Genomic DNA, 25,678 nt, shown 5'->3' on the forward strand with positions numbered 1-25,678 from the left:
GATTGCCATCACATCAGACACTGATTTGTAGTCAATTAAACATTTCAGAGCTGATCAGGCATAACTAGAAGAGTTATATTTATTATAGAAATTGTCCAAAAGTAAATCTGATTAAACCCTTATTATAAATCAATACAGTAAGAAATATGACGACGTTCAATCATTAACCAGAAGTAACTGCAGAAAGGATTTATTGAAAGGGATATGACTCAAATCCTTTCCTATTATATATATATATATATATACATATACATACACATGTGAAATTATCATGATTTAAATTGTCATCAAAATAAAGGTATGCATTATTTACAGTAAAAAAAAATCTATCAAATTTCAGCTTATAGTCATGATTCACATTCGATCATTTACAGTTAATAGAATTAATAAAGTACTAGATACAGTATTAAAAACAATATTAGTAATGCATAATAACAAAGGCAGCTTCTGACACATGATATTTTTACAATGAGATAAAAAGTCTAACTTCACAGACGCTTAAAGCTTTCTCTGATAAAAAAAAACAACTATTTTTTTTCCAGTTTCTAAAATAAAAATGCTGATTTTTCAATAAACACTGATTCCTTGTTGACAGTAGATCACGTAGACGAACCCAGAAAACCGTAGAGAAGTAAAACTGGAGTAATAATATCAGCGCAGTCGATGTCTCAGCGAAGGAGAGGAGCTCGGGCTTTGGAGATGGAGTTACTGTGAAAACAAGAGATGCTTTAAAGACCAAACCAATGTGTGCAAAAATGTCAAGAACACAATGTGCACATGCTTTAAATGCTGAGGAACGCTCCATAATTAAAAAGCAGAAGGAAGCTAAAGAGGAAGAAACGAAGGAAACCTGATACCATGGTCTCTGAAAGCGCACCGATGGCATTGCGTGAAGCACTTTCCTTCTTCTGCACAGAGATCGTCTATTACAGATACGATTGCAAAGGCAGTGAAAAGATAAAAACCCATTAAAACTAAAACTAATCTATGACCCGGTTAATGTTTCAGAGGCCCGTTTACAGCTGGTGTTATTAACACGTCTTTAATGGTCTAAAGTTTGGAGGGATTTAGATTAATGCTCACCAATGCTGCTTTTATTTGATCAAAAATACAGTAAAAATGTGAATTATTGTGATTTAAAACTGCTGTTTTCTATGTGAATATATAGTAAAGTGTAATTTATTTTCAGCATCATTACTCCAGTCTTCAGTGTCACATGATCCTTCAGAAATCACTATAATATGATGATCTGATGCTCAAGTAACATTTATGATTATTATCAGTGTTCATATTTTTGAGGCAGTTTGGGGTAATAAAAAAATAAATGAATACTTTTATTCATCATGGACGCATTAAATTGATCAAAAGTGACAGTAAAGACATTTATAATGTTACAAAAGAATATTTTCCGAATAAACGCTGTTTTGAACATCTTCCGGTCAGGAGGTGGAAGCAGCATACCAATGGCGTTTATTTAGCAAAGAGGCTAGGTGTTTTCTCTTTTTTTCGGATCATTTTTTTACTATTTAAACTAAGTCGCAGACCTTTATGAGAGATGTCGTTACGGAGCTCATGGACAACATGTGCTAATTCAGTGGCCAATTTTATTATAGCCTACAATTACCCCATTATATAAACATCTTCATGTTTTCGGTGCTGATGCAGACGTGTTCATGTAACATGTAAGGGCGGCGCTGCCAATAAAACACATTAAAAGCTGTCACAAAGAACCGGCAAAATAAATGATTATGAATATGTAAAATATAGCAATGATCAGTGTTGTGCAAGTTACTTCCAAACTGTAATACATTATATATTACTTGTTACTGTTATTTAAAAGTAATTCATTACCTTACAATATTACTGTCTCAGAATTGTAATGCGTTACATTACTCCTGTATTACTTTTGAGTTACTTTCACAAAAATAACTATACAGAAGTAGAACTTTACATTCTAAAATGACTAGGGCTGTAACGATATGCGATATGAAACCGAAATCGCGACACTCAGATCCATGAACCTGCAGAATGGCGACACACCCCTTCCAACTCCCAGCGTTATCCATACCGTCCAGATCCAATGCTACCACATCTTTAAATTACTATTAGTATTATCTGAAGTTAACTTAACATTATAAAATATGTAGAGCTACACCACAAAACTAGTTGAGGATAAATTATTTAAAATTTGGGAATTCCAGCGTTATGGACATGACATTTGCAGACTTGCAGTCAAAACTTATATAATTATATAAATTCTCAGAAAATGCATTAATACCAAAATATTGAAACGTCTGTTTATCCATAGGCTCCTCCCTGAAAGGAGTCCAGACATTAGAAAAATATCAGTCTACACATGCGTTTTATATTTAATATTAGGGAAATCGACAGTCATGTGTGACAAAAAAAAAAATCTTTAACTTTTAGGAGGCAACGATTTTTTGTTGTTGTAATTTTGTGAATTACACTGCGCAAATCTAATGAAGAAGGGTTGGCTCTCCACAGAACATAAAATATTCATTTTATTTTATTTTTCGTGTTCGCATTTATGAGGAAAAAACAATGTTACGGACGCGACCGCTCTGAAGCGGCACTAAAAGACTGCTATAAAACTTTCACAGACACCTTACACAGAAGACAAGAAGCCTTTCTTTAAAGTGAATTTCGTTTTGTATTAATTGTACGGACCTGAAAAATATATCTATATTGAAATGTCTACTTGTAAACAGAACAATTCAAAACGAAAGAAAACAGACTGCTCTCTGCTTATGAAATGAAATGTGCATTTCTCTCTGGTGCATCCACTAGCCTACTGCGAAGATCGCGAGTCAGCATCGTCAACTTCATCTCGACTTTATTAATAAACAATCAACATGTCTCCTTGCTATATTTGACATATTCATAATCATTGCTTTTGCCGGTTCTTTGTGACAGCTTTTAGGTGCTTTATCGGCAGCGCCGCCGTCCTTACATGAACGCGTCACCACGGCATCAAAAACATGATTGCGTGATGAAAACATGAAAAATACCACATTAACATAGCCTAACTGTTTAGAAAGAAAACACAGAACGAATAGCCTAATGTGCATACGTCCATCTCGCGAATGTATAATCTTCTTCATGCCATCTTCACCATTAGCTGCTTTTCCTCTGGCCAGCGCGAGCACAGAGGCTGAAATCATACCTCACGGCACTCCTGTCAAAAATAAATCGCTATACAAATATATCAGACGCTGCCATTTAGTCTTTAATTACAGACTTGGACCTCACACGCGGCTATTGACTGACCACGAACATGTAATTTATCCTACTTGCATCTTTCATTCGTTAATGTCTGGCGGTCTTGCTGTTTTTTTTTGTTTGTTTGTTTGTTTTACGATTAAAACTAAAAGTATGTTGTAACGCAAGCCTTACCGAAATTGTACCGAGTAAAATATTACTGAAAATTGATTAGTAATGCCTTACACTACTGCGTTACAGCAAAACGTAATATGTTATTGTAATGCATTACTTTTGTAACGCGTTACTCCCAACACTGGCAATGATACATTTTAATTAGGCTACTTATTAATAAACAAGTGTTTTCTGTGCCGATGCTGACTCGCGATTTTCACAGTAGTGAACGCGCCGGAGAAAAACGCACATTTCATACGGATTATATAGTTTTCGTTCGTTTTGAATTGTTCCGTTTAAGACATTTCAAGCGTTCTGTAGATAATATATATATTTCTCAGGTCCGTAAGGCAACTACGCTGAGTTTCGGTTCATTTATGAGACGAGCTGCAGTTCAGGCGCCGGCGCCTCCGTGTGGTGATATTATTGTCTGCTATATTTACTTATTATTTATTAAATCCAGGTAATTTGTTGATGAAACATTGATTAAAATGAAGACACAATTGTGAATTAACTTTAAAGAAAGGCTTAGTGCTTTCTGTTTGAGGTCTGTAAAAGTTTTAAAGCAGTCTTTTAGTAGGCTAACGCTTTCAGGGAACTGTCACGTCCGTAACATTGTTTTCTCCTCATAAATGCGAACACGAAAAATAAAATAAAATGAATATTTTATTTTCTGTGGAGAGCCAATCGTTCTTCATCCAGTGGGTAGTATTACTTTAGCCTGCGCAGTGTAATTCACACATTTCACAGAATTACAAAAAAAAAAAAAAATTTGCCACCTAAAACTTTACGATTTTTTGTGTCACGTCCGTAACGCATGTGTATTTCCCTCATATTAAATATAAAATGCATGCGTTATATTTTTCTAATGTCTGGGCTCCTTTATTAATGGAGTATGATATATAAACAGAAGTTTTAATAGATTAAATGCATTTTTTGTGGTATTGTATTGTATAATGTTAACTTCAAATAATAGGCAACTAATAGTAATTTAAAGATATGCTATAGCCTATTGGATCTGGAGTTGAAATTCTGCCTTCACACACCGCGACACAGGTTCGTGGATCGATTTCGGTTTTATATCGCGTATGTTACAGCATATTTAACATGATTCTTTTTTTATTATTATTTAGGAACAAACGAGGGTCTCTGTTTAAGAAACGCCGGCTCGCAGCGGCAGGTTCCAGAGTTTAGCCAAACCGAACGTCCAGTTTAACGGCCACAAGTTGATCTTCTAGTAATAAAGAATTCATCGTGGAAAAACACGCTGTATTTGTATTTTTAATTAATAAAAAGTTAAATAATAATAAATTTTAATATTAATATTAGTTTAGCCTATAACGTCAGTCGATCGACTAAGAAAATGTAATCGAATGCCCATCCCTAGTAGCCTAAGTTACTGCTATTTCACCCTTTTTTAATTTCGTTGAGGTTATGTTCCCACATCGTTAGCGAGTTTGGATCGCTAACGTTACATCTTGAATGACGGTCAACTGTTGAATGAATGAACGAGTGTCGTCTCGCTTGTTTACTTCGAACCGGAAGACGCGCCCACTTTTGACGCAAGGCCTCATGGGACGTAGGAAACTTGTGGATATATTCACATAGAAAACAGCTGTTTTAAATCACAATAATATTTCATATTTTTACTGTATTTTTGAAGAACGTTTGAGACGCACGATCAACCAGGTGTAAACGGGGCCGGACTCATGCTTACGGCCAAGCCACTGATATTGGAGGAGTCATTTACACTGAATTAACGATTAATCGCATCCAAAATTATATTTATCTATTTATATAGTGCTTTTCGCAATACATATCGTTTCAAAGCAGCTTTAAAGTAAATGCTTGTTTCATGTTTTTATATAACAGAAATATAAAGAGTTTCTCAGTACACTGCAAAATTGCTGTGGTAACACTTTGTTTAAAGCATATATATTATATATTAGGGCTGTGAAACGATTAATCGCGATTAAATGCATCCAAAATAAAAGTTTGTGTTTACATAATATATGTGTATGCTGTATATAATTACTTTATATATATATATATATATACACATACATATAAAAATACACACATGCATGTATATATTTAACAAAATATTTGCATGTATATAAATTTTACACAATTTATATTATATATAAATATTTTATTAACACATCTGCCTTAAATACATATATACATGCATGTGTGTGTATTTATATATACAAAATAATTATACAAAGTACACACACATATTATGTAAACAAACTTTTGGATGCGATTAATCGTTGCACAACCCTAATATATAATATATAATATATAATATATATATGCTTTAAACAAAGTATTACCACAGTAATTTTTTGCAGTGTACTGAGAAACTCTTCATATTTCTGTTATATAAAGACATTAAACAAGCATTTACTGTAAAGTTGCTTTGAAACTATATGTATTGCGAAAAGCGCTATATAAATAAACTTCAATTGAATTGAATTATATGCTACTTTTATTTTGGATGCGACTAATAGTTGCCCAGCACTAATTTAGACTGAATCATGATAGTCATCCATGATAGCATGATAGCGTGCAAGCAAAGACGAGAGACGCTCAGCCCGTCAAAGTCATGCAGGAAAGATGAAAACGTGACGGAAATACGAGCGTTTACACCCCCGATCACACGGGTTTCTGTGACTTACTGAGCTGAGGGAACTTATGGCACAGTAAGTCCGGTGCGGCTTTAAGTGCGTTAAGTTCGACTGCTTGATGAAATTATTGTCGGCCATAGAGCCAGCGCTAACGTCAGAGAACACACCCTCCGTTTCACAGGCCATTACGTGCAAGCTACCTAAAGATTTAGCGAGCCTTGAATGTAAAGGGCTGTGAAAGGAAAACGTCAATCATCACACTAGAGCTTGGCTCAAGTTGCTTTAGTGATTTTAATGCAGAAAGGCATATAAACCTCATTGAATTACTCACCTACTGGTCCTGTTGGATCCGAGCGACGCACGAGTTCGTTTCCGCTTATCCGAGCTGCATGAAGATATTTTACAGATTATAATCAAAGATGTGCACAGTTGATAATCGATAAACATTTAAATCAATTCACTACTTGTCAGTGATCGAATACCAATGCTCTGAATAATGAAATATTAAAAATTTAAATTAGTATTTAAAAAATACAAAAAAGATTTCAGTAATCGAACGCCAATGCTATAAATAATTAATAAAATATAAAAAATTTAAATAATTTAAAAACAAAATACTTGCTTAAAACGCATTGATTATTTGTCAGTAATCGAAAATACCAATGGTTTAAATAATTAAATATTTAAATTAAATAAAAAAATCTTAAAATAAAACTCACTTAAAACAAATTGCTTGTCAGTAATCGAATACCAATGCTCTGAATAATGAAATATTAAAAATTTAAATTAGTATTAAAAAAAATACAAAAAAGATTTCAGTAATCGAACGCCAATGCTATAAATAATTAATAAAATATAAAAAATTTAAAAACAAAATACTTGCTTAAAACACATTGATTATTTGTCAGTAATCGAAAATACCAATGCTCTAAATATTTATTACATTTAAATAAATAATCTTAAAATAAAATAAATCAAAATAAAACACTCGCTTAAAAACAAATCGTTTTTCCGTAATCGCATACCAATGGTTTAAATAATTAAATATTACATTTAAATAATCTTAAAATAAAAACAAATCAAAATAAATAAACTCACTTAAAACAAATTGATTGTCAGTAATCGAATACCAATGCTCAAAATAATTATTGAAAATTTCAATACATTTTAAAATGAAAATAAAAAATTTAAATAAGTAACAAATTTATTTGTCAGTAATCGAACACCAATGCTATAAATAATTCAATATTAAAAATGTAAGTAAATAAAAAAAAAAAGCGTTTTATTTGTTCAGCTACATAACGAGATGATGTGAATGTGTTGATTATTGTATTATTATTGATATATTAACTAATCTCAGGGGTTCAACTTACAACCTTGCATACGTAATTGCAAAATAATTCTGTTTAGGAATATGATATCGCCCCATGTTAGAGATTTGGCAAAAGTAATATTCTCTGTATTTCTTTTAACAAGGATATAATTACAGAGTACACAGGTTTATTCAAATAAATAAGAAAAGTTACCTTAATGACCTTGATGTTGATTTGGTGTGAATTGTATTTTCTTCCAACCTGCAAGTAAAGAAAAAAAAAAATATTAATAAATATTTAAAAGCATTCTCTACAGCCGCCGCTGTACGTTATTGTACGTCATTCAGCAAACTTAATTATTGAGAGCAAAAAAACATTATTTCTGTGGATTTGGGCATTCACGCATTCCATAACGAAACATTTTCAGCTCATAGGAACAATGATCTCTACAAGAGTAACTTTAAATACCATATTATCTTCAGAAATAATAGTTCAGTCAGCTTCATTGATTATAACTGAACTTTGTGAGATCGCGATGAACTATGATGATTGACAGCTTTTTAGTGATTATAGAGGAAGTGATTACACTTCAATATGCATTACATTTCATTGCTATTTGATATTGTTTTTATCATTATGATTTTGTTGGTGCAATTAAAAGAGCTTTTGTGAAATGTATAGGAATAATGCAAATGGATTTTGGTGTCGTTGTAATATAGAAGTTTATATGTGGATTCATTCCCACAAAACATTGTTTCAAAGCAGCTTTATGTCATATTAGCTCATTTAGGGCTTTAAAGCAAGGAGAAAACCTCCATAAGACATTTAGATAAAGAGGGAGAGACACAAAACACACATGTACATACGTCAAAAACTGTCCAGTTACATAAAGTATATGTCATGTTTCAGAATTAATTGTTGAAGTGTGTACTGTGCAGTGTTAAAAAGGGCGGATTAAAGGATAATTATTGAAATCCTGAAACATGCAGAATTATTTGTTGAAACTCCAAAGTGGAAAAATACAAGGATCAATGCATTACATTTATGACATATTCACAAAATTCAGCTTGTTCAGTTACCACATCATATTCACCCTCGTAAAACTCAACACACCAAACTGAAGCATTAGATGAACCTCATGAATCTGATTTCAAAAGATCATAATAATAATAATCCTCTAGTGAAGTTGAAGGATTGTTTCAGGTTTAACATGTTTTAAGCTCTATTGACAGCATCATGTGCGTCATTATGTCCATTACCACAGAAAATACATCACTTGTCCCTCAGATTTAAGACAAAATTTAAATAAAAAATTGGGTTGCACAGTTTTAAAAAGTACAGCCACAAAAGTCACTTATTAACCTGGTTATGTACATAAAAAAAGAAAAAAAAATGCATTACTTGAAATAAAATACAATTGTGTCAATTTCAAGTGTGTCGTCAATTTTGACTTGAGTGAGTCATAATTTCGACTTTTTATCTCATAATCATGACCTAAACAGGCATTTTTTTGTTGAAAATTTTACTGGCATTGCAAATTCTTTACTGGAATTCTGATTATATGTGACTAAAGTCCCCCTGTGTTGAGAATCCAGCTTTTAATGTTGTTTATATGTCTATGTGGTGTTTTTAATATGCTTTAAGACAAACCATGTGTAAATTCATAAGTCGACAGCATTGCTGAGTATTTTCTGCTTAAAACTGCAGTGAACCAAAGACAGTCTCAAAAACACGCTTTGAAATCGCTGGTGTTTCTGACGTCACAAACTACCTTGTAACCAATCAGATCAACGTGTGATCGTCAACGAGTGGATCTCTGAGTGAGTGAGTGAGTGGAGGCGGGGCTCATTTGCATATTCATAGAACCGTGCATACTAAATGAGGCAAGGGTGTCGAGTTACATTCAAGATATTTTAAGGCATAAAGAAATTACTTTCAATGAAAAAACTTTTAAATATGTAATTTTGGAGATCAAGGATGAGTTTTAAGGGATACAATTATTGGCTACAGAGGGACTTTATTGTTGGTTATATTCAACATTAAACCACAAATGCTGAAAATAGAGCTTATCGTTCGTAAAATCAAACCGACATGTTCCTAAAGGAATAAAACACTGCCGTCTCAGTTTTCAGGACGCCTGTGATATTTGTAAAGGATGATCTGTCGAGACACTTACAGCGTTCCAGTCCAGAGAAGGGCTAAGAGAGTGACGGGAGAAATCATTTACAATCCCACCCCGTCTATACAGTAATGGACGGAAGGGAAGCCAAACAACATCCAGCAGAAGACAACGCTACAGAGAGCAGAGAGCAGCAAAGCTAGCGGCCATCTAAACACAGGGGCGAAATTCAGAACACAACACAAACAAGGAAGGAAGACAGAAGTCTTTTCCCATCACTGCACACTGGACGGATCTGTAGTCAAAACCACATTCACTCCATTTCTGCCTCATTACAACATGAACCATGTGCTTTAAAGTGCCCTTATTATGCTATTAAAATTAGTTCACCCAAAAATGTAAATTCTGTCAGTAATTGTTGTTCAACCCCGTAAGACCTTCGTTCATCTTCGCAACACAAATTAAGATATTTGTGATTAAATCTGAGAGCTGGATCACTCCTCCATAGGCTTCTAAGGGATTGAAACTTGTTCCCCGAAAAGTTATTAAAGACATCGTTAAAATAGTCCAAGTGACTACAGTGGCTCAATCTTAAGTTTATCAAGCGACGAGAATACTTTTTGTGCGCAAAAACAAACAAAAATAACGACTTTATTTCAACTATACCTGTACATTTCCTTCTCTGTGGGCTCGAGTGAGTTAGCGTAGTGTGATAGCGTACAACACAGAAGCGCTGCGCTGTTACACTAGTGAACTCACTCAAGCCGACAGAGAAGGAAATCAATAGTTGAAATAAAGTCGTTAGAAATAAAATCGCCTCAGTGTCTGAAACGCTTCGATCAAAGATTCAGTCTCTCTAAGCCCCGCCTCTCTGAGAGCTGCTCTGCTGTGATTGGTCAGAAACCAAACGCTCATTATCATATCTGAATCTCAGCTCTTGATCACAGTGATACGAACAGTGACGTTTTACCGTATCAATCTCATCACAGTGGATTTGCTTTGTCAGCAGAAAACAGCGTCTTCTCGACATGAACAACACAAACCAAACTCTTCCAGTCTCAGATACACTACAGTGTTTGAGGGCGGAGCTAAGAGACGCTGTTCAGCCAATCAAGACCAGAGGCTGGAATTATGCAAATTAGTTACAAACCTATGAATGTTCAGCAGGAAGTGAAACTGGAATTACTGGCAGCTGTTCAGAATTAACCTTTTGGGAGATAACTTAATTTCTATGTGAAATTTTAACGTGATGTATAATAATTTATCTGCACTTTGATCGTCGCAGACATTTTTCATTTACAAACAGCTGCTATATTACACACTATATGAAAGATAATATCCCAAAAAGCACAATAGGGGCACTTTAAACAAGGATTTTTGGATCATGGATCAGGGTAAAACGAAGTAAATGCTCTTTATAGACACTTTAATATTACAAAACTTAAGCCTACAATCAAAATTTAGAATTCAATCTGTGTCAGCATCGGTCTAAGATCAGATCCAGTTTACAGTGCAATTGAAAAAGACGATCAAAGCAAAGTGGCCAAAGTGTGTCACAAAGCAGTTCACACACTTCATGCATGCACACACATCATCAAACATCATCATGCGAAGCCAAGACTTTGTTAGAACATCAAAAAAGGACTGAAGATATTACAAGAAAGGTCAGAGCAGTTTGTGAAGCTGGAGAACAATCTAGTTCAGAACGCTGAGACTTTTTTTTTTTGTTGTGACCCCATTTACACTTTTAGACACATTTAGTCTGCCGGAAAACTGTGGTTTGGTTTCGAAAAGCAACGTTCTCAGTTGAACGTGGAAGCAAAACAAAGGCACTGGATGAAATGAAGACCTGCAACAGCCACATGTTCATTATGATGGGCGATGATGTCACAGACTCACCTGAACGTCATTCTGCTACCGTTTCAACGACACACAACAGTCGGGCCACAGCGAGCCCAGAAAACTGCAACACTTTACTACCATTCGCCTGCTGTGTGATAAAAGGCTTTTGGGGTCTTTCTCGTCTCGCCAGCACAATCATTAACAGGAAGACTGATGTTTTAAACTCTAAAACATGCAGTTAGTCTATAGAAGTCATGCACACACACACTTAAACATCCATCATCACCGGAAAACCACTATTTATGCAGATTATCTGGTGGGGGAATCGACTCGATGAGGGTCTAACGCGGTTCACATCCACTGGCGCGTGACTTTCTCAAGTTAATGGTGGATTCAGTGCTACTGTATCATATTTGATATGGAAATTTCTAGTTATCAACCGATATATCGGCCGATATTTGGCTTTTTTAAAACATCGGCATCGCCCGATAAGTTTTTCTGATTGGCCGATGTGTTGGAAGCGGGACTTTTATTTTGACGGCGCTGCAGACTTTTATTTTGACGGGTGTTTATTTTGACACAGCGCTCACTCACATTCTCCGTCTTTATTATGGTCTCTGTCAGTCAGATCTAATATTTTGTTAGACAGAACCGGTGGCTACGGAACTGTTCAAAGAAAGTAAATGGTATGCGAACAAGTAATACGTTTGCTTTTATATTATTTGTAACCGAAAAGGCAAACAATCAGCCTAAAATACTTTCTCATTTACCGTCAACATTCAGCAAATGCGCATCTACATCATTTAAACAAATCTCTGAATATCTAATAAACATTTAATTTCACAAACCTTGCAGATATAATCGAATCCAGCTGTGATATCTTGTGAAGTGTGCGTTTGTAGCCTGCATAAACGTGTTCCTGCGAGTGACGGTCCGTGCGAAGTGAGTGAATGTGAACAGAAGATCAGCTTCACAGGAGACGCGATCGAAAAACTTTAAATCCTTCATTTTAAAATATGCTGTGCTATATCCAGTGGCCCACTGCGTCATATTCATGTCGTTTTTACTGTTTGCTGTATGTAAAATTAGCGTTACCTTGTCAAAAGTCAAAGTAAAAAAAAAAAGTCTTTATTTGAAAAAATATGATTATCAGTGAATACTGATTAATTACCAGATTACTGAGTGCACTGTTACAGTGTTTACTTCCTTTTTATTCACATATTCATATATTTTTAAACAATTACTTTATTTGTGAAAAATTCTGTAATAGGATTGCAGATTCAAGAAGTTGTTATCTAAAGTATAGGGCCTAAGCATGTGTATTTTAAAGATTTTTAAATATGTATTAATTTTATCAAATTTATTAAATATTGATGTATATAAATATAAAGTGTGTTGGTGTGTGTGTGTATATATATATATATATATATATATATATATCGGCTTTATATCGGCCTCCCTGCTCTCTAAGATATCGGCAATCAAAAAACCCATATCGGTCGACCACTAGAAATTTCATTGGTCTCTTAATTATTAACATGATCAAAATGCACAATCTCCTCCAGCCCTTCTGTCATCTGATTGATAATTTATTATTAAGTATAATTGTACAAAGTCCTCCTTCAGCTCGAACTTCACGAGTCTTTCTGATGTCACATCTGCACTGATTTTATCAAGTAAACGCAAGAATAACTTTCATATTGTTAGTAATATTTCAACTGGAATGAAGCAGCTTCGCTTTACTTTATTATCCATTATTGTTTTTTGAGTATTAAATATGATCATCAGGCTTTTGAAGAAGGTTTATTTGTTCATCTCCCAATTGTATTGCATTGCATTATATGTTTTAAAACTACAGAGCTTTGATCATAAAACTAAGCATTTAAATAATCTTGCTAAAACATTATTGGCAGATATTAATATTATATGCATTTTTTGTATACCTGCTATACTGTTATAAAGATCAGAATTTCATATAAATATGAGCATTTGCACCAAATTGCATTTTTTGCATATAGTTTTCTCACTATATCAGACTTTATGAGCCGTAAAACCCTGATGTATTAAAAGATAGATTTAGATGTCTAAAAATTCAATAACCAGTTCCATTAAAAAAAATTTTTTTTTTTTGGACCATTTCAGACTTTAAAGGGTCGTTAAATTGTTAGACATCACCTTTAATTCAGATCTCAAAGGCAGTTTGCATGCATTCATTGTATATTTGTAGCAATAAAAAAACAACAACCAAAGCTCACAAAAGCCTGGGAATCTGAAATAAATGTTGTTGTTTTCTGAAATCATAAGCACGATGACTTTATTAACTGTTGCACAGGGAGCAATCAAACACTGCACTGAAGACTTGCAGATTTCTCCTGCGCCAGTGGACGCGTACCGTCAGGCTCGATGGACACATGTACATGATGTAATGGAGAAGAACTTACGATAGTGAACCCGTGGACGCTCTGGACTGCCTCTTACTCTTCAGAGCTCGTAGTTTATCGCCTTGCGTGAGAGCGCCACACTCCTCTTCATCTTCCTCAGTCTGATGAAGAAATGAACAACACATCTGGTTAAAGGGGGGGGGGGGGTTTAATGCCCTTTTCACAAGATGTAAAATAAGTCTCTGATGTCCCCAGAGTGTGTATGTGAAGTTTCAGCTCAAAATACCCCACAGATGTTTTTTATAGCATGTTAAAATTGTCACTTTTGGGGGGGGGGGGGGGGAGCAAAAACACGCTGTTTTTGTGTGCGTCCCTTTAAATGCAAATGAGCTGCTGTTCCCGGCGCAGAGGGCGGAGCTTCAAGAGTTTTTCAAAAACTTTTCAGTGCGTGTCTGTGTGAGATAATCGGAGCTGCTAATACACACACACACACACGCACTGAACATTTCAAAACAACTTTTAGCCTTTTATGTTTAAACTGGAGTCGGATAAAGATGTAGAGACTCAAGAAGAAGAGACAACAGGAAATTTCTGAATGTTAGTTGATGAATTTATGTAGCTGATGTGGAGTTATCTTCTAGTCATTGATTAGCATATTCTGTCATGATAATCTATAAATCGCGTTCCAGGGGGCGGAGTTTATGTAAATTTTAGGGTTTGTGATGTCACTAACCCATGAAGACGCTCATTGTAGTTCCAACCAGCCATTGGTTGTAGTTCTTAAAAATCAATTTCTGTAAAAGAAAATATCTCCCTTTGCTTTGAGCGTCGTAACTCAGCAGATGTTGTTTATGCTCGAACAGCGACATTACACACTAACTAAAGCTAAAAAAGTGAAATTATAATTAACCACCCCTTTAACAACCCCTCGAGTGACATGTTAGTCAGATGATCTTTTCCTGGCTAATTGTAAAATTATTTGACATTAAAGGGATCGGTCACCCAAAATGTAAATTCTGTCAGTATTTACTCTCCCTCATGTTGTTCAACCCCGTAAGACCTTCGTTCATCTTCGGAACACGAATTAAGATATTTGTGATTAAATCTGAGAGCTGGATCACTCCTCCATAGGCTTCTAAGGGATTGACACTTGTTCCCTGAAAAGTTATTAAAGACATCGTTAAAATAGTCCAAGTGACTGTACACTAGTGAAAATCTATGTGCGGTATACTGTCCTTGTCCAGAAAGGCAATAAAGACATCATCAAAGTAGTCCATGTGACATCAGTGGGTTAGTTAGAATGTTTTGAAGCATCGAAAATACATTTTGTTCCAAAAATAACAAAAACGACGACTTTATTCAGCATTGTATTCTCTTCCGGTTCTGTTGTGGATCCGCGTTCATGAGTCCGCTGACGTAAGACGAGCTGACGTGTGTCTGGTGCGCCCGAGCTTCGTTTACAGTCTGAGGGAGACGCACGCTGTATACAAAACAATCTTTGCAAAAACATGTCTAAGGATTCTCACACAGGGGAAGACTTGCATTTTTTTTAACCAGACATATTTATTTGAACCCGAATACACGGACGCACCAGACACACGTCAGCAGCGTCTTACGTCATCAGCGTCACTGCGGACTCGTGAACGCGGATTGACTAAAGAAACCGGAAGAGAATACAATGCTGAATAAAGTCGTCGTTTTTGTTATTTATGGAACAAAATGTATTTTCGATGCTCCAAAAAATTCTAACTAACCCACTGAGGTCACATGGACTACTTTGATGATGTCTTTATTGCCTTTCTGGACAAGGACAGTATACCGCACATAGATTTTCAATCGAGGGACAAAAAGCTCTCGGACTGAATCTAAAATATCTTAGGGTGTATTCACACCAGGAAAGTCCGATAGTTCACTTGCTTTGGTCCGGACCAAATAATTATTTTTTCATTTTTTGGTACGGTTCGCATTCACACTGCTGTTTTTGCAAGTGAACCAAAATTTGTAAGCAAAACCACACGTGTGCTAAGGTCGTCCATTCATTGGACAAGGATTCTCAAGTAGGGAAATCAGGAAGTGCAAAAAAGGCTTAACGTAAATGAACGCAGCATCATCCTTGTATTGTAGGCTAACGATCGTTACATTATATGAACTGCAAATGCTTTTTTTGCATCTATGCGCAATTAGACTAAAGAGAACGCTCTGTGTGTGAATGTCCTGATGCACACACTCATTCATTCATTCCATTCCAATGATGCACACACGACGCGCAGAAAGACGCGCAACAGATGTAATGTAGTAGGCTACAACAGATCACTTTCCCATAACGCAACTCCGACTACGGAAGCCTGTTAACTCAAAGGCGCAGCGCTTTCTTACAATTGGGTCGGTTAATGTTCACACCGTAAACGAACCGTACCAGAGTTCGTTTGGAACCGTACCGAGACCACCTCTTCAGCTGGGTCTCGGTTCGGTTGTTTGGTCCGGACCCGAGTTCGACTGCTGTATTCACACCTGCCCAAAAGGTCCGCACCAAGGGGGGAAACGAACTAGAGTTCGATTCAATCGAACCAAACAAGGCAGGTGTGAATACACCCTTAAACTGTGTTCTGAAGATGAACGGAGGTCTTAAAGGCTTGGAACGACATGAGGGTGAGTCATTCATGACATCATTTTCATTTTTGGGTGAACTAACCCTTTAAAGCAACAAAGTGGACCAAACTTTATATTGTTGGTCAAAACGCACACATTAACTGAATTGTTACTGTAGTTACTCACCGTTTCAGTGGCTGTTTTTCTCTGTGAAATGTTCTTGTTGGTGCCGTTGATGGAAATATCTTCTACTCCGGACAGGATTCCGGCCACTGCCGTTTTACTCGAGCCGTTTTCCTGCTCTTTTACGTGTTGACGGTACAGATCACCCTCTGCCCAGAGACTCGACTGCTTTCTGACAGATTCAGATGTGTATAAATTAGTATTAGGCTCAGATTGGTATACACAAATGTTTGGAATAATTAAGATTTTTATTGTTTTTGAAAACAGTTTATTCTGCTCACCAAGGCTGCATTTATTTGATCAAAAATACAGTAAAAATAGAAAAATATTATTGTAATGTCAAAATTTCTATGTGAATATATAGTAAAGTGTAATTTATATCCTGTGATCAAAGCTGAATTTTCAGCATCATTACTCCAGTCTTCAGTGTCACATGATCCTTCAGAAATCACTATAATATGATGATTTGATGCTCAAGAAACATTAATGATTATTATCAGTGCTGAACACATTTCTGTGGAAATACAATTTTATTTTCCAGGATTTTTTGATTAATATAAATTTCAAAAGAACAGCATTTGTAACATTTAAATGTCTTCACCGTCACTTTTGATCAGTTTCACGCAAACTTGCTGAATAAAATTATTCATATTTTTTAACCTTACCCAAACAGCCTGGAGGATCTGAACTGTTTTCAACACTGATAATAATCATAAATGTTTCTTGAGCATCAAATCATCATATTATACTGATTTCTGAAGGATCATGTGACACTGAAGACTGGAGTAATGATGCTGAAAATTCAACTTTGATCACAGGATATAAATTACACTTTACTGTATATTCACATAGAAAACAGCTGATTTAAATCACAATAATATTTCATATTTTTACTGTATTTTTGATCAAATAAATGCAGCTTTAATGAGCAAGCATTAATCTAAATTACGGTACTCCAAACTTTTGACCGGTACAGTATCTACACTGCTGTGGATTAAAGCGTTTGCAGAATCACTCACTCTTCCACAAAGTTCTGTTGAGGTCCAATGACTGATCCGGGTCTGCAGATCCTGATCCACGCGATGGCTTCGGCTGCAGTCAGTCTGAAGTGCTTCATCATGTAACAGCCAATCAGAGTCCCTGTACGGCCCAGACCCGCTGAAACACAAACGCCTGTGAACATCTCTACTTTATGATATTGAAAACTCAACCTCCTGCTGCCCCGGAAGACGTTAATTAAAATTAAATAAATAAAAGCAGCTTATATATGGGGAAAACCTGTAGAGCAGTTTTAAATATATGGAGCTACACTTTTATTGGTAGCTGAAAGTATATTAGCTGAAATATTATAAGCACTGTGAATAATTTTCCGAATGACACATTTTCACATGAACAAATTCTGATAACAACCAGACATATAAACATGCAAAGTTTACATGCAAACCAATAAACAACACAGGAAAGATTCTGTACAGGCCTTATCAATGTAGGATTTTTTTTTTTTTTTTTTTGCATATGACGTCTATTGCAAAGTCGTGATGTTGTTTTTGGGCTGTTCTAGAATATAATTATTTTCCTCATATTCTCCATTGTTGCAGTCTGTCAGTAACGCTCTGTTAAGTTCAGGGTTCGTACAGAAACTGTAAAATGAAATTCAAGGACTTCAAGCACTACTTTTTTGGTTTTCAAGGACTACAATCAGAAATCTCACTTATCAAAAAGGTAAATAGATAAAAATAAATAAAAAAAGGTACAAATAAAGTGCAGCACATGCAACAGCTGTGGTAACTTTAACCATTTAAAGGATACTAAGACAAAGCTTTTCTTATTCAAACTGATTTTCTCTCCCATGAACAATGAAAGCTGTATCATATACTTTAATATTTATATGAGCCATATCACGCTCAAAGCCATGCGAAATAGCTCTATATCTATATCAGACGGGTGAGAAAAGATTGTTTTATCAATAAAATTAAACACTATTTTCTAATATAGCCTATAGTCTATCAATAGTTCAAGCACTTTCAAGCAGTTTTTCATAAATATGGATGTTTTAATGTTTTCCAAGACTCAAATTTCAAAAAGCACTTTGTACGAACCCTGTTAGTCCCTGTCTCTATGAAGCCCCTCCTTCTGAAAAGCACACTGTGCTCTGATTGGTCGGCTGGCGCAGTGTTGTGATTGGTCGAGCGCTTTGAGAAATGTCCCGCACCTTCCCATAACCGCCAGTTTAACACACTACTAACTAACTCAAGCAGGCCCCGCCCCTTTATTTTGCGTATTAATTATCATAATGAGGAATATTGTGACGTGTTTGTTCCCGGAAGAAACTCAAGATACAATGGAGGCGTTTCAGGAACACTGACACTGATATAGAGAATAACTAACAGAATAATTTTAATGCTCAAATAGCAACATTACATACTAAAGAAAGATGAACATGGAGAAAAAGTTAAATAGGTGCTCTTTAAAGGGATAGTTCACCCAAAAATGAAAATTCTGTCAGTATTTACTCTCCCTCATGTTGTTCAACCCCGTAAGACCTTCGTTCTGGATCACTCCTCCATAGGCTTCTAAGGGATTGACGCTTGTTACCCGAAAAGTTATTAAAGATATTGTTAAAACAGTCCAAGTGACTACAGTGGCTCAATCTTAAGTTTATCAAGCGATGAGAATACTTTTTGTGCGCAAAAATATCGACTTTATTTCAACTATTGATGTCCTTCTCTGTGGGCTCGAGTGAGTTCACTAGTGTAACAGCGCAGCGCTTCTGTGTTGTACGTCACACGCATCACACACACATGACCAGCGGCGGCCAATAGTGAGCCTGCGTGTGACGTAGCTCTACGCAATTACACTACGCTAACTCACTCGAGCCCACAGAGAAGGAAATCAATAGTTGAAATAAAGTCGTTATTTTTGTTTGTTTTTGCACACGAAAAGTATTCTCGTCGCTTGATAAACTTAAGATTGAGCCACTGTAGTCACTTGGACTATTTTAACGATGTCTTTAATAACTTTTCGGGGAGCAAGTGTCAATCCCTTAGAAGCCTATGGAGGAGTGATCCAGCTCTCAGATTTAATCACAAATATCTTAATTCGTGTTCCGAAGATGAACGAAGGTCTTACGGGGTTGAACAACATGAGGGAGAGTAAATACTGACAGAATTTACATTTTTGGGTGAACTATCCCTTTAAGCGTGCATAAAATAAGCACTGAGTGCCGAACCTTTGCAGTGGACCGCGATGGCTCCGTCAGCGCTCTCGCAGATGTTCAGGAACTTGGTGACGATGGCATCATTAGGCGTACTTCCATCTACAAAGAACAGGTCGTGGTGTTTGAAGCCCATGTCTGTGAAACGCTTGGCGTCGTACATTTTCTTGTTGAGCCGGATGATGTTGGTGATGTTGTGCTTCCTGAAGTACGGGAAATACGCTTCAGGGGCATGAAGAGGGTATCCTAAAGGAAAAAAAGAACAAATGTATATAAATCTGTACATTCCAGACCAGTTAAGGATTTTTTAATCCTTTATTTTACCAGGATAGTCCCATTGAGATCTCTTCTTTCAGGGAATCCTGGCCAAAATGGCAGTACAAAAAGTTTCACAACAACATTTAAATGTCCTGTTAGTTTACTCTCCTCCACGTCATCCAAGATGTTCATGTCTTTCTGTCTTCAGTGGGAAAGAAATGAAGGTTTTTGAGGAAAACACTCCAGGATTTTCTCCATATAGTGACTTCAATGGAGTCCAACGGGTCGAAGGTCCAAATGTGAGTTTCAGTGCAGCTTCAAAGTCTCGACACGATCCAGCCGAGGAATAAGAGTCTGATCTAGACAAACCAGCGCACATTTATAACAAAATAAACATTTATATACTTTTAACCACTAATGCTGGTCTTGCTCTCGCTGTGATGCGACACACATTACGTAATCAGGGTGAAAGGTCACGAGAACTAACTGTTCCTGTTCAGAAATGTAGGGGGGGGGAAACTCCATCTCATTTTATCCTTCAACTTCAAAATCATCTGACATCTTTGTTTTACCTTTTATTTATTTTTTTGTAAATAGTGTGACTTAGTCTTTGCACATTCGCTTTGTCGGTTCTTCCTCCGCGACCTTTCACCGAGATCACGTAATGTGTGTCGCATCACAGCTCGTGCAAGACCAGCATTAGTGGTTAAAAGTATATAAATGTTTATTTTGAAGCTGCACTGAGACTCACATTTGGACCTTCGACCCGTCGCACTCCAAAAAAACAAAAAAAACCATCATCTTGGATTACATGGAGGAGAGTAAGGCCACATTTACACATAGCCGGGTATTTAGAGAAACAAATATTTTCCCCTCTCCGTTTTCAATAATAACATTGAGGACACAACATAGTTTTCAAAGCATAAATACGCGGTCGAGCGCCATCATAACTATGCCAAAACTGGGCGGTCGCATGACGTTTAGCATTTTCTGGCGCATAATGTGACGTTTGAGAACCTAAAACCTCGTTTCTCCCAGTTGTCACGGCAACACATAACCGGCGTTATCAGAAATCTCCATTTTGGCCGGAGTTTTTAGAAATAATCGTTTTCTGTGATAAAAACGGGGTTTTTGTGTAGATAAGAGGCCGAACAGCAGGGAAATATCTGCGTCTTCTCTTCGTGTAAACGGGGCATGAATTATTAATTCTGAAGTGTAATAATCCTGTAAAGTATTGGTATAATGTGAGAACAAGCGAATCCATACACACCATTCTCAATTTTACTCTTCGGATGAGGACCGCTGAAAGCCAGAAACTTCCCTGGAATGATCCAGTTAAAATCTCCATTTTCTGCCCGCTGGAAAAAATATTAAAGTCACGATGAAATCAAAATGAACAAATGCACATAATTGTTTTTTTTTTTTGCACTGTAATCAGAATAAGTTCCTCTTGCAGCGTCTCTTCTCTGACGATGTGGGCGGGGCAACCTGTCACTCACATGAGATCAGCCAATAGCAAACCGCAACCATCCAATCAATTCCTGACATACAAAATCAAGCCCCGCCCACATTTGTTCTTCCTCCAGAAGCGTTTCACTCGGATATACGACACTAGCGCAACTTCCCTTAGTTTAAAGACGCATCAAATCTGAAGCGTGAGATTAAACTTTACTCTTTTATATCAGTGGAAACTCACCTCATAATGCTCATATTCCTCCACATTAAACTGTGAGAAGTCCAGCCAGCCGAACTGCAGAGCCTGAAACACAACGCGTGCGATCAGTAGGAATAGTGAACATGTCTGATGAAGCCTCAGGATCTGGATTACCTTGTGTATCCCAAGTAGACAGTCAAGAATATTCAGATTGTACATGCAAGTTCCAAAAGACGCATCTCTGTTGAATGTAACAGGAAAAAAGTCATAGATTAACAGAAAAATAGAAATAATTTACTATTACTACTGCTTTTTAAATAGGCCATCTCATTAATTTGTATTTTTCCTGAGGTCCACATGCAACTTGTCGTGCCAGAAAACTTGATACCTCATAATAATATGCATTTTCTTGAATAATATAGCGGATAAATTTCAATTATTACCGAAAAGGAAGATATGATGCATTTTGAGAGACAAGAAGGCTGTACGCTTCTTCTGGTGTTTTCTGTAGATGCATTACCTAAAACAAAGAGGACAAACAATAGTGAGCCTTCAACATCTGGAAGAACTATAAGCACAGTTTACATGTTATAAACATGTTTGAGCATTTCATCAGATTGCACTTCCCTAAAAAGCTTACTAAACAGTAAATATAAAGTCGGACTGGGAAACTCACAGCATAAGAGCCGATCAGATACGCAGCATTGGCTTGTTTCTTTCTGTCCCCACAAGTATAAAACACAATTTTCTTCTTTGCATGAACACAAGACTGTTGGAATAATAATAAAAAAAAACACATTCAAAAGCAAATCTTTGAAATTATTCAAACATTGCATGCTTACAAGGAAAGACTGTTTAATAGAACAGTGCAACGTTGCATTTTATGTGCAAGTATAATGAAGCGTCATTACCTTCAGCTTCTTGTTGAGCTTGCAACAGAAGCGATAAAACATGGCTAGGTTTAGCGGGCCAAAGTCCGCATAGAAGCTGTTCAAATATACAAAATCAAAGAGGTCAATGATAAAGATCTGGTGCAATGCACTAGAAACTATACAGGCTATTCTAATGGTGAGAAACTCAACAAAAAATATGTTTTTGTCTTGATTGTGGGATAGTGCGAGTTTTTCCCCCCCATTGTTGTAGTACACAAAACAAGTTTACATGCATGCATGAATAAATGCATCCATTTGTGCATAAATGCATCCATATACATGCATACATTTGTAAACTTATGTATGCATGCATGCATTCACATATATATGCATGCATAAATTCAGTCATGCATGCATGCAGATGCATTCATACATAAGTTTACAAAATCTAAAAAAAAAATGGCTCATTGTACAATATAGTGTGGATAAAATTAAGCTGTTATTTCCTCCATATTCTGAGGCCCAAACTGAGCAAAAATATCTACAGCAGATACTTTCATAAAATGCATATAAATATCTGTCAATAATATCTCTTAGCAAGAATATATTTAAATGCTTAGTTTCATAATCAAAGCTCTGTAGTTTTAAAATATATAATGCAATGCAATACAATGATGATTAAGAGATAAACAAAAGCCTGACGATCATATTTAATACTCAGTCAGCAAAGAAACCAAGAGCCGAAGGTGGACGTTTTTACAATTACAGGTGAAACTCGAAAAATTAGAATATCGTGCAACAGTTCATGCATTTCAGTAATTCAAATTAAAAGGTGAAACTAATATATAGTATATATAACAATATACATATGAACGATAATACTTTTCAGAGGGCCGACATTTGTGTATTTAAAATCCTTTTTTAAATTAATTTTATTTAATATTCTAATTTTCTGAGATTTTGAATTTGGGGTTTTCATAAACTGTAAACCATAATCATAACTTTTGCACGATATTCTAATTTTCCGAGTTTCACCTGTAAACTAAAGGGGATTTTCTTGCTAGAAAAGTCTAAACTATCAATCAAGCGACAGAAGGCATGAAGTAGATTGTGTGCAATGATTTTTTTGATCACGTAAGAGGACTCATCACTAATCAAATATGATAATGTAGCATTAAGTGTATCAAAATGTCCCTAATAATGAGCCATAGACTGTGTTTTAACAGTAAACATCTCTTACTTCTCATAGGAGAGCTCTTCATCTATGCAGAAACAGTGTCTGTCAGGAGAGCTCTTCAGCTTCTGATGAAGAAGAGCAAAATACAGCTGATCTGAAAAACACAAAGTGCACATGATGAAGAAAAGAAAACCAAACTATTCTGTAATCTCTAACAACAGATGCATTTCCACGCGGTCCATTAATGTAAACACATCTGAGTGAATCTATTGGTCCAAGAGATTTGAATCCGCGTCCCGGAAGTGAGTTAAAAAACAAACCCAGTGAATTCACACACTGAATCCGGACCACAAAAATAAAGGACATTTAAAAAACAAAAAGAAACACGAGCATCACCTTTAATGACCTCGATGCAGTTTGACAGATCGCAGGTTTCTATGAAAACGTTGTTCCGGTACATTTTTAAAATCTTGGTTTAGTTTAATCTAATTCCAAACTACATTTACACATACAACCAAAATAGTCAAATTTTCGTCGACACTTTATGAAGAAATCGAGTGTGTCATAGGAAATTATGCGACAAGAAAGTAAAAATACTTAAATGTTTACGCGTCGAACTTGAAATTAAAACAATATATCCACTTTGACTCTATAAACGTAAATAGAGTTACACAGCACTAGCGATCTTTCTCTCTTGCTCCTGAAGTCCGAATAAAGTTCAATGCCGTTTAAAGCCAAGTTAAAATCTTTTCCGGCACCTGATTGGTTCACAATCGCACCGCTGACACGTCAATCACAACTAGGCCCCTCCTTAGATAATTTAAAAGGTAGAGCAGGGAATATTCGAGGCGCCGATTGGTCAAAAGAAACTATTTTTAGGATTGTTTGTAGTGTGTTTCTTTGTTTTAAAACACATTTCCCCTCATTTTATTGTCTGTAACGTAAACCAAAAACTTAGATTGTAAAGTAATTACGCACATTTGTTGTACATTCTATAATTTAGGCAGATTAAAATTTATTTTCCGGTACCTGATTGGTTTACGGGTGTACCGCTGACACGTCAATCACATTAGGCCCCTCCCTCAACAGAATTTAAACTAAACAGCAGGGAGTATTCAACTCTGATTGGAACGTTGCCCAAGCCGTTGCTAGGAGAGAAGCGTCGATTGGCCAATAGGATTTCGTTTTTTTTCGCTTTGATTTACTATTTATTACTAATGTTCAGTGATTTACATTCAGCGAACAGAACAAAGAAGATCATTCAGCCCTTGAACAGGCGAAAATTAGTAGTTAATAGTGATGTTTTAATTACTCTCTCATATATAACCAGCGTTAATCTCCATATAAACAGCAGTTTATTCTGATGTGATCGCATGGTTCGGTGCCAAAAAGCTCCAAATTAACCCCTGACAGGAATTATAACAGACTACTTTATGACCCCGATGTTGGTTCTACTTTTTGAGATCATTATGGCAGCGTATGTGGTTTGTTTACCTGTGATATGAACGTAAATCTCGCTCTTGGACTCCGTCTGGCCGCTCAGAGAAGCGCAGAGTCTTTTTCTCGACTCGCTCCGTCGCTCGCTCTTGCGCTTCATACTTCTCTAGGCATGCAAAGATGGCGTTTCAAACGGGAATGTGCGATGAAAGTGCGTTATTTTGCATAGTCCAGCTTGTAACAGCTCCATGCGCTGCAGACCGAAGTATATTTGAGCCAGTTGTCTTGCGAGTGACGTATGGAAGAAGGCAAGTTTCTAAAAGCCGTCCGAGTGACGTCACTGCGCCACCATTCTACTGCCCAACATACGGGCACTGACAGAACTTTAACCCGTCACGAAACACGACACTCTGAGATTGTTTTTCAGGATTGTTTCTATTGTGTTTTTATGATTTCATCTAATTCTTATAACTGTAATATATATATAAAAAAAATGTTTTATCCTAAAATTGTTAGAAAACCAAAGCCATATGTCTAAACAAGTTGTGTTCCAAATCTAGAGTTGATATCGCAAAAATTGACAGTTAACAGACTAAATTGTTAAGAATGTACGCAT

At 36.1% G+C, this 25,678-nt stretch overlaps 1 protein-coding gene across 7 annotated transcripts; it reads right to left on the reverse strand.

The window, feature by feature from the left end:
* Window positions 1-469: 469 nt before the first annotated feature.
* Window positions 470-25,413, reverse strand: cdc14b (cell division cycle 14B). 7 transcript variants are annotated; one of them, XM_077217578.1, is made up of 16 exons: window positions 25,120-25,413; window positions 23,689-23,779; window positions 22,488-22,563; window positions 22,253-22,345; window positions 22,020-22,096; window positions 21,751-21,817; window positions 21,619-21,681; window positions 21,193-21,280; window positions 19,680-19,910; window positions 17,470-17,608; window positions 16,441-16,622; window positions 13,739-13,829; window positions 7,550-7,597; window positions 6,355-6,408; window positions 6,075-6,255; window positions 470-708 (listed from the first exon to the last, which is right to left on the reverse strand). In XM_077217578.1, exons 1-16 carry the CDS (start codon window positions 25,220-25,222, stop codon window positions 706-708), a joined length of 1,587 nt encoding a protein of 528 aa, XP_077073693.1. In that variant the 5' UTR covers window positions 25,223-25,413; the 3' UTR covers window positions 470-705. The 7 variants fall into 7 exon arrangements, with proteins under 7 accessions (XP_077073693.1, XP_077073696.1, XP_077073692.1 ...); XM_077217581.1 differs by lacking the exon at window positions 6,075-6,255 and adding an exon at window positions 858-923 and having other exon boundaries at window positions 13,739-13,842; window positions 16,454-16,622; window positions 25,120-25,412; XM_077217577.1 differs by having other exon boundaries at window positions 13,739-13,842; window positions 16,454-16,622; window positions 25,120-25,412.
* Window positions 25,414-25,678: the final 265 nt, after the last annotated feature.

The sequence above is a fragment of the Siphateles boraxobius genome, unplaced genomic scaffold, assembly GCF_051911475.1.
Source record: "Siphateles boraxobius isolate OS27281-9 unplaced genomic scaffold, OSU_SipBor_1 74, whole genome shotgun sequence".
Lineage (NCBI taxonomy): Eukaryota > Metazoa > Chordata > Actinopteri > Cypriniformes > Leuciscidae > Siphateles > Siphateles boraxobius.